Here is a 10,000-nt window from a genome sequence, read left to right as displayed (position 1 = left end):
CTTTCCCTTTGGGATTTTGTCTTTTCTATAATATTACAGATTCATGTTCAAGCAGATGAGTGATTTGGTTACATTTCACTTTCTTTGTCACTAGTTTTGCTCATCAGGAACTAGTGGGTTGTAGGATGCAGAAGAGACAAAAGAAGGTTATTGCATAAGCATTATAGCGATAAGGAAATTATGCTATGCATTTAAAGATTCCATGAGATTTGGTCTTATTATTGGGGAAAGTATCAGTTTTTAACTGTATTGAGTAATTACTGATTTGTGTGTGTGTGTGTGTGTGTTTATGTATATATGTGATAACAAAATATGTTTTTATTATTTATAACCCCATAAAGAATTCTTTATTAAGATAATGAAATTGATACAATAAAGTGATGGAACTTGAGTATACATGATTTTAATGTTAAGGTGGATTATAACCAACTATATTAATTTCGTTATCATCTTTGCCTTTTCAACAGTTGAAAGGTTTACTTGCAACATTAGGGAAATTGTCAAGTAACCAGCAAAGGGAAGCCATAGATATCTTGCAACTTACAATAAACCACCAGCTCCATGGCACACATCAAGCCAATGAAGATGCAGTTGCTGCCAGTTCAGCCGACTTCAGTATACCCGAAGATATTCACAGTCAGCAATCTCTACCACTGGGTAGGGAGAAGTTACAGGGATCACAGGAAGTAATTGGACTTAAGGCGCCAAGTGCATGTCAGCAAGATATACGGGAAGGGAGATTACATGGGATGCATCAGCAAAATGTCATTGAATCTGAGGAGATCTTATCTCAGTCTGAGCAGTCAAGTCTGAAGAAGGCAATTTTACCGCTGTCCCATCAACAAAATTCTGCAAAGGATCATTCACACGATCTTCACAGTCAGTCGCTGGAAGTAATCCTTCCGCAGGATTTAAATGTGGCAAGAACACCAGACCATTCATTAATATCATTAGAGCCTTTTCCTCAAGCACACACTTCAGACCTTAGCTCTGTGCACAGTTCATTGCATCACAGTGTAGATACACATGCTGTCCAGTGCTTGCAACAATCATCTGGAGTTTTATCTCAGCAGACTGAAAATTTAACAGAAGAATTAGAGACATTTGACAGAGCACAACAGGAAGCAGCTAAAAGAAATAGATTACAGGAGGTTGATGACATTGTATCACAAGAGATAGCTACATATAGAAGCCAGGAGAAGTTGGGAAGTGAAACACAAGATTCATCAGAATTGGAGTCACTGCTTCATCAGCATGAGGAATTAGGGAGAGAAATGTTACAGGAACAAGATAGGGCTCAAGACTTTCCAGGAAACCAAGATGTTAATAGTCAAGAAAACCAGTTTCATGCAACTCACATAAGAAATGAAAATGTGAAGGCAGCAGACACAGTTAATCATGATGGAGTTGTTACAGAGAAAGAAACCATAGTTTCATCAAGTTTTATTACAGAGAATGAAGGAAGGAGTATGTTTTCAGAGCAAGAACCATATGCATTTAATTTCAAGTTAGAAACCGAAAGAAAAAGAAAAGAGAAAGAGAAGAAAGGAGAACAGTTGTACAGACCTTCAATATAGCAATTGTAATTTATCTAGTAAAAAACATATGGAAGAAGTTACATCAGGATCCTACTTTGACAATCATGAAATGGATAAAGAAGGGCCCCCGGCTGCCCCCGGGGCTGGCCTCATACAACATCGGCTGCTGTTAATCAGGAACAGGATTGGATATTTAGGTTCATAGTCTTGAACATGTTTGTAGAATGTAGTAGATTCCTGAAAAAAGGGGAGGAAAGAACTTTAAAATTGCAACCAATGAGCACAAGAAAGCAAGGTCCCAACAGTCTCTATCATTGCCTTGTGGGTTACAGGAAGGAGACAACAAAAAAGTTAGGAGGAAAGAATTGACAATCTCCCATGTTAGAACGTAGTAGTAGTAGTTTTAGAGTTCCCTCAGAGAAAGCGAAAAAAAATTGCAAAAAGAAGAACTACACAGTTTGTGTGGAGTTGAGTGGTTACTGTGTCAAAGAGAGAGAAAATCAAAAAGAAATAGTAGTGGCATTATCATTTGGACTCTTACAGTACAAAAAGAGATCAGCCACCCTCTCCTCCCTCTCCTCTCCTCTCCCTCCTCTCCTCTCCTCCTCTCCATCTCCTCTCCCTCCTCCCTCTCCGTCTCTCTCCTCTCCTCTCCTCTCCTCTCTCCTCTCTTCTCCTCTCCTCTTTTCCTCTCCTCTCCCTCACCTCTCATCTCCCCTTCCTCTCCTCTCCTATCCTCTCCTCTCCTCTCCTCTCCCACTCCTCTCCTCCCTCTTCAGCTCTCCTCTCGCTCCCTCTCCTTTTCCTTCCCCCCCCCCTCTCCTCCTCTCCTCACCTCCTCCTCACCTTCTCTCTCTCCGTCTTCCTCTCCTCTCCACTCCTCTCTCCACACACTCTCACACTACTCCTCTCCTCTCCCTCACCACTCCACACTCCCCTCATCACTCCCGCTCGCCCTCTCCTCTCCTCCCGGACTGACATCTCCTCTCCTCCTCCTCTCTCCTCTCCTCTCACCTCCTCTCCCTCTCCTCTCCGCTCTCCTCTCCCTCTCCTCTCCTTCCTCTCCACTCCTCTCCTCTCCACACTCCTCTCCTCTCCTCTTCTCTTCTCCTCCACTCCTCTCCACTCCTCTCCCCTCCTTCTCCCTCTCCCTCACGTCCTCTCTCCTCTCCTCTTCCTCCTCTCTCCTCTCCTCTCCTCTCCTCTCCTCTCCCTCTTCTCTCCTCCCTCCCACCACTCTCCTCTCTTCCTCTCCTCCTCCACTCCTGTCTCCTCTCCTCTCCTCTCCCTCTCCTCTCTCTCTCTCCTCCTCCTTCTCCCTCTCCTCCCCACCTCTCCTCCTTCTCCCCTCTCCTCTCCTCTACCCTCCTCGCTCTCTCCTCACCTCCTCCTCTCCTCACCCCTCCTCTCCCCTCCTCTCCTCTCCTCTCATCCTCCTCTCTCCTCCCTCACCTCTCCTCTCCCCTCTCCTCTCTCTCCATCACTCCTCTCCTCTCCCACTCCCCTCCTCCTCTCCTCTTCCTCCACTCTCTCCTCACCACTCTCACACCACTCTCCTCTCCTCTCCTCTCCACTCCACTCACACCCTCACCTCCCACTCCCACTCCTCTCCTCACCTCTCCTCTCCTCCCTCTCCCATCTTCACCTCTCACCGCTCCTCCCTCTACTCTCTCATCCCTCCCTCTCCTCCTCCCCTCTTCCTCTCCTCTCCCCTCACTCTCCTCTCCTCAACCTCTCCCGCTCTCCTCTCCTCTCCTCTCTCCTCTCCCTCCTCTCCTCCCTCCTCTCTCTCTCCACTCCTCTCCTCCTCCTCTCACTCTCCTCTCTCCTCTAGCCTCTCCTCTCACCTCTTCCGCTCCTCGTGCTCCCTCTCCTCTCCTCTCCTCTCCTCACCTCCTCTCCCTCCCTCTCCTCTCCTCTCTCCTCACCACTCTCCTTTCCTCCTCTCTCCCCTTACCCACTCTCCTCTCCTCTTCCTCTCTCCGCTCCTCAACTCCTCTCCCTCTCACCTCTCCTCACTCTCTCGCTCTCCTATCTCCTCTCCTCTCCTCCCCCCTCCTCTCCTCTCCTCTCCTCTCCTCCCTCCTCCTCTCCCCTCCTTCCTCCTCCCCTCCTCTACTCTCCCCCCTCCTCCCCTCCTTCCTCCTCTCCTCCCTCCTCCTCTCCTCTCCTCTCCTCCTCCTCTCCTCCTCCACTCCTCTCCCTCTCCTCTCTCCTTCCTCCTCTCCTCCTCACTCCTCCTCCTCTCTGTCTCTCCCTCTCCTCTCTCCACTCTCCTCTCCTCCCTCTCTCCGCTCCTCTCCTATCCTATCCTCCTCTCCTCCCTCTCCTCTCCCTCTCCTTCTCCACTCTCTCCTCTCCTCAGCCTCATCCTCTCCTCTCCCCTCTCCTCTCTCCTCTCCTCTCCTCCTCTCCGCTCCTCATCCCTCTCCTCTCTCTCTCCTCCTCTCCCCCCTCCTCTCTCCTCTCCTCTCCTCTCCTCTCCTCTCCTCCTCTCTCCTCACCTCTCCTCTCTCCTCTCTTCCCCTCTCTCTCCTCTCTCTCCTCATCCTCTCTTTTTCCTCCTCCTCTCCTCTCCTCTCCTCCTCCTCCCTCTCCCTCATCTCCCCTCCCCCTACTTCTCTCTCCCTCTCCTCTCCTCCTCATCCCTCTCCTCTCCTCTCCTCTCTCTCTCCTCTCCTCTCCGCTCCTCTCCTCTCCTCTCCTCTCCTCTCCTCTCCTCTCCTCTCCTCTCCTCTCCTCTCCTCTCCTCTCCTCTCTCATATTATTTTGAAGATTTTTTTGTGTTATAGAAAAAATGGGGAAGTGTCAATTGATATGATAAGTAATAGAAATCGTGTGTGTTTCGGTAAATATTAGCTGACTCAATGGTTTACACTGATGTTCATGAATTGTTTTTCTCTGATTTCAGGTGTAAAACCCTTAGAATGCAAATTGTGCAACAAAAAGTTCAGCCACCAGCGTGGGCTCCGCAAACACATGACGGGTGTTATCCATGAACACATGCTTCTCACAAACAACCTGCAGAAAGATCATGCTTACGATGTGAAGCAGAATTTGGCTTTTAGCTGCGAGTATTGTGGCATCAAGTTACCTTCCAGGAATATGCTATTGAAGCATAGTCGCGTCGCTCACAAAGTGGGGATCACGTGGACCTGCCCTCACTGCGACTACAAGACCAAGAGAAATTACGCGCTGAAGAGGCACATGGAGCTGCACTTGGAGAGTAGGAATTTCATGTGCGAGATTTGTGGGAGTTCTTTCCATGCACTCGGCACGCTGAAGGACCATTACAAGTTCATGCATTCGGATGAGCGAAACTTCAAGTGCACGGAATGTAGTAAGACTTTCAAGAACAAGTCATCATTGGCACGACATCATCACACACACTCAGATAACCGGCCATATCAGTGTCATTGTGGAACAAGTTACAAGCGTCTCTCCCACCTTAAGAGGCACATGTTGTCAGCACACGACGAAACCTTTAAATCCAGACTGACAAAGAAGTTCAGACGGGTTGAGGACATGGAAGCAAGCGGCAAGGAGAAGTTACCAGAAGGCCAGGAGACTGCCCCTTCCACAGAGTTTTCTGAAGGCGAAGATTTTGAATTTGTGGATGTATCAAACTCCTCATTGTCTCCTGTAATCCAGACAGTTCAAACTACAGTCAAAGATACATCAGACATCTTGCTGCCTGCACAGGAAAGTATTATACTAATGGGCGAGAACTCCAACTCTGAACAGAGCCAGCTTATAACAGTTGGAGATTCCCAGATTATCCAGTTAATACCGTCAACCTTTCAATTTCCACAAGAAAGTACCTTTCAAACAGTATCTTTGGTATCGGCCAGTGAGCTACACACCTTGCCTCTGTCCTCAGCAGCTCCTTACGGACATGTTGGCCATAGCAGCCAAGTGGTTGTAGAGCCTTTCAGCTTATCGCAGAGTTCCGAGACCATGGTAATGGTGCCTACCTCTCCCGATAACGACCCGCTGGAGTCGACCCTGCGAACCCTCGAGAACGAGGGCCTGGTGGACACGTCCCAGAGTGTAAGGCCCGTCGAAAAGCACGGCGCCAAAGAGGAGATCAGCCTCCACTCCCTCACCAATCCTGGGGAACTAACCATGGCTTCTAATCTTCACACGTTTGACTACACCGAAGCACCTTCTTCCCAGTCTCTGTTGCCCGCCCTTACCTCGACTCGCTACATAACCCATAGTCATGCATCAACCTCTCAAATAGGCCAGGAATTGCTGCAGCAAAATCTCATTTGCTCAGAATTTGTGCTTCCAGTGGATAATGATAGATAATGATTTTCTCGAGTTAATATAATATGTAACATACAGCGCACATCTGTATCTTGCTCAGCAGTCACTTTAGTAGAAGTATATACAGTTTATCGGGTGTATATATATATTTTTTTCTTCTTTCAGAACTCGGTAAAGGCAGTATGTTCAGCATGGGCCTAAACCATTGTAACATTGAACATTTGTCGTGAAACAGTTTTGGTGTTTTAATGTTTGTAAATGAAAGCTTTATTTATTTATAACCGGAAATCATAGCTTGGAATATGTTAAAGGATTGAAATGAAATTCGCAGCAGAAACCAACATACATTGGTTTGAAGAGAACACAGTAATTAAGAAAAGACAGTGTACTGATTCAAACCCGAAAGTCTGGTTTCAGGATGGGTGGATGTGGCACTATAGGTGTTGTGTAATCGTATCTTCATATCCAGTGTAAATGTTGAACAAAAATAAGGGAATCAATCTTAGTGTTAATTTCATACACATACACACACACATACACACACACATACACATACACATACACACACACATACACACACACACACACACACACACACACACACACACACACACACACACACACACACACACACACACACACACACACAACACACACACACAAAAACACACACACACAACACACACAACACACACACACACTCACTACACAAACACACAACTCACACACACACACTCATACACTCTCACCACACACTCTCACACCACTACACACACCTCACACCACACACACTCTCCACACACACACACACACACACTCTCACACACATCACACACACATACCTCTCTCTCTCTCTTCTCTCTCTCTCTCTCTCTCTCTCTCTTTCTCTCTTCTCTCTCTCTCTCTCTCTCTCTCTCTCTCTCTCTCTCCCTCTCTCCTCTCCCCTCTCTTCTCTCTCCCTCTCTCCTTCCCCCTCTCTCTCCTCTCTCCCTCCCTCTCTCCTCTCTCCTCCCTCTCTCCTCTCCCCTCTCTCCTCTCTCTCTCTCTCCTCTCCCATCTCCCCTCTCCCCCCTCCCCTCTTCTTTCTCTCTCTCTCTCTCTCTCTCTCTCTCTCTCTCTCTCTCTCTCTCTCTCTCTCTCTCTCCCCCCCCCTCCCTCCCCCTCTCCCTCTCTCCCTCTTTCCCTCTTTCCCTCTTTCCCTCTTTCCCTCTTTCCCTCTTTCTCTCTACTCTACTCTACTCTATATTTTTAGCATGTCATGTACAGTCTGCGTTTCCCTGGTGCATGTTGCGAATATTGCCTTGGGATTCGTGCAACGTATCCCATTCCAGTGTTTCGAGGCTTCAGTCACGTGGACAAAACTGCACGCTGACGGTACATCCATGTCTTCATTTCGAGCTCTAGTGATACTACCTTGTCCAGTGAGAAAGTATACCTGAATGAGATACCACCACTGTATTCTTCGTGTATTCATGTATTCATCATCAACATTATGATTCGATTGGTATGTGATCGAGCTGATATTTAGGGAGATATTGAGCAGTTTGAATGATAGATGAAACGGTGAATATAACAGTGACATATAAACCCGATTTCCAGGTTGGAAATTTTTAGGATATTAAGACTGCATATTGAACAAAAGTGATAGTTAAAAAAAAGAAGCATATGCGAACCCATGAGCATTCTGTGATGGTAGGTTCAAATATTATGTATTTCCTAAAACTACTTTATTGTGATATTTAGATGAGATATTGTAATTATATTGTAAGTTATTAATATATGGCAGGTTTGTATCTGCGACATTTTGTTTTATTTTATTCTCTGCCCCTGGTTGAACTTACTTTTATGTGGTTGTTCAGGTGTCATCTTGTGTGTTTGTTTGAGAGAGTAACGCTAAAAAAATAACATTCGATCAACGAAAAGAAAAACATTGCACATGGTGCCCAGAGGCTTGGCAATGATTAATAGTTACGCCACCCTAATCCACCCATTATGGATTGCACATGTTAATAGAGTGTAATGCTGTTGGAAAGATCTTATAGCAACATTGAAAGGGAGACTAAAAAATAAATTAACTAAGACTAAAGTACAACAAGCAACATACTGCTCGCATAAATCGGCTAAACAGTGTAGAAAAAAAATGATGCTGTCATCTACCAGGCATCATTATACACTTCCTTCACATCTACAACTGGACATCTGTGGAAGGCTTTGGTGTTCTACGATTAATTCAAATGAACGCAATATCATACCCTCTTATGGATGATAGTCATCATTCAGTTGCTAATTATATGTAATTTTAGGGCTGATTTGAATATAAATCGTTAGGATGTAATTTTCTATGGAGTTCGTCACAGTAGCGTAGCTGTTGGGAGGGGAGGGGGGAGGGGACATGTACCCCCACATTAGTTTTGGAATTTTCAACTTGATATTCCATGTTGAACCGTTCACCGCCAATGGTTAATTAAGAAGTCATTGGTAAGCCAAAGGTAAGTAATTCAGTTGCGAGAGATAAAAGCTCACCCGTTTTCTAGTCTACCCCCCCTGCTAAAATAATTGAGGAAATCGTGAAAGAAAGAAAGCGTGAGGGGGGGGGATGACATGGTCGTTTTGGGGCTTATAAGGGAAAGGTTTACTGATGTACAAGAAAGAAATTATTGAATTGCCATTACGCACCAAAGGGTAGCACAAACCGACCATCGATGGGGCCATGAAACTTCATAGGGTTATTCTTCGGCCATGATAATAACAACATTGATATTTATAACATAAAATAGAGCATATGAAGTCGTTCTTCAGTATCCTTAATACTTGCCTGCCATGAATAGGGTCTTTTGTTTAAAATACTGCTTTATTCGCAAACTTCTTTCAAAGTTTCGCCACCTTTAGATGGCAGCAGCGTGTCCAATTTAAGGTATAACTCCTTTGATGCATGATGTACATTAAATTATAATAATGATAATTATCATCATTATTATTGTTGCTGTTGCTGGTTTTGGTGTTATTGTTGTTATTATTATTATCATAATCATAATTATTATTACCATCATCATTATTATCATTATCAACAATATGATTTTTATTTTCATTATTTAATCGTATATTTCTTTTAAGGCAAAAGACGGTATGAGTGTACGCCGCAACTGAAGCTGCGTACTTCCTGATCTACATTTGAGAAATAAACAAACATGGGGACCACATGTTGAACATTAGTTTTCAAGTAATCCTCTCTTACCGCTTGAAATATTTGAAATATCCAGTAACCGCTCAGGTAGTATTGCTGGAACACAGTGGGCCTATAGATGTGGAGTTGCTGACAGTGATTTGTTTCATTGTTTGCATTGTTTCAGTTAGTATGATGCAGAAATTAAGTTATATCTATTTCATTACGTTTGGTCATCCTAGCTGAAGATTAGACGAAGGGACGATGAATTAAATCTACTTCGAGTGAGCTACACAATAAGGTACTAATGAATATGGATAAACTTAAACAAAGGAAACCCTGATAACCACTTTTTATTACCATTTTTTTCATCATGCTGGACAAAAAAGGTGACCTACTAATCATGTGTGCGCGTACAAACCGTTTTCGTAACTTAGTTCCTGGATTCTCCTTCCCCTTGCCATTGGGAGGACCGGGAACACAGAGAATACGGAACAGAACAAGGGAGAAGCAGAAGTTACTGATTAATACGATGGAGTGTGACAGGCACCACGGCGTATTCCACTGGGCCGACATTCTGGTCCTGTGAGAACTGTCCACTTTGTGCCGAATTAGAGGAAACAGCCTGCGAAGACCTGAAGCGTGGCTGTTGCCCAATAAATGGCTGTTGTACGTTTGGATTCTGCTGTGTGAAGAACTGCTGTCGTTGCTGTGTAAAGTGCTGCTGCTGCTGCTGACCGCCGTGCTGACGCTGGTGACCGAATATCGGGGGAAGTACGCCGACCTTTGGCTGCAGTTTGATTATTTGTGATCTGCGTCTTTCGTACTGTTGCTGCTGCTGCAGGCGGAGTTGCAATTGTTGGTTATTGTACTGTTGTTGACGGTTATATTGCTGCTGCTGTTGTAGTCGTTGCTGATTCAGAAACTGTTGCTGCTGTCTCAACTGTTGCTGTTGCAGTGCATATTGGTTCTGATTATTAAACTGTTGTTGTCCTTGATTTGCGTATTGCCCCTGGTTGATAAATCCCTG

General features: G+C 45.2%; 2 protein-coding genes across 2 annotated transcripts in view; one reads left to right on the top strand and one right to left on the bottom strand.

Annotated features, from left to right (window-relative positions):
- Positions 1-6,444, top strand: part of LOC122253370 (uncharacterized) — an 8,812-nt gene extending 2,368 nt beyond the window's left edge. The window contains 3 exon segments of the mRNA XM_086542108.1: positions 468-1,550; positions 1,552-1,680; positions 4,398-6,444. Coding sequence (XP_086398234.1) covers positions 468-1,550; positions 1,552-1,680; positions 4,398-5,849 — 2,664 coding nt within the window. The 3' untranslated portion in view covers positions 5,850-6,444.
- A 2,863-nt stretch (positions 6,445-9,307) lies between these two features.
- Positions 9,308-10,000, bottom strand: part of LOC122253372 (uncharacterized) — a 1,775-nt gene continuing 1,082 nt past the window's right edge. Inside the window, exon 2 of the mRNA XM_043016409.2 lies at positions 9,308-10,000. This exon is cut by the window's right edge and continues 504 nt beyond it. Coding sequence (XP_042872343.2) covers positions 9,488-10,000 — 513 coding nt within the window. The 3' untranslated portion in view covers positions 9,308-9,487.

Source organism: Penaeus japonicus, unplaced genomic scaffold (assembly GCF_977035675.1).
Source record: "Penaeus japonicus unplaced genomic scaffold, GWHDUDI00000001_assembly GWHDUDI00000011, whole genome shotgun sequence".
In the NCBI taxonomy this organism is placed as follows: Eukaryota; Metazoa; Arthropoda; class Malacostraca; order Decapoda; family Penaeidae; genus Penaeus; species Penaeus japonicus.
Note: the sequence above shows the minus strand (reverse complement) of the source record. Positions and strands in the feature narration are given on the sequence as shown.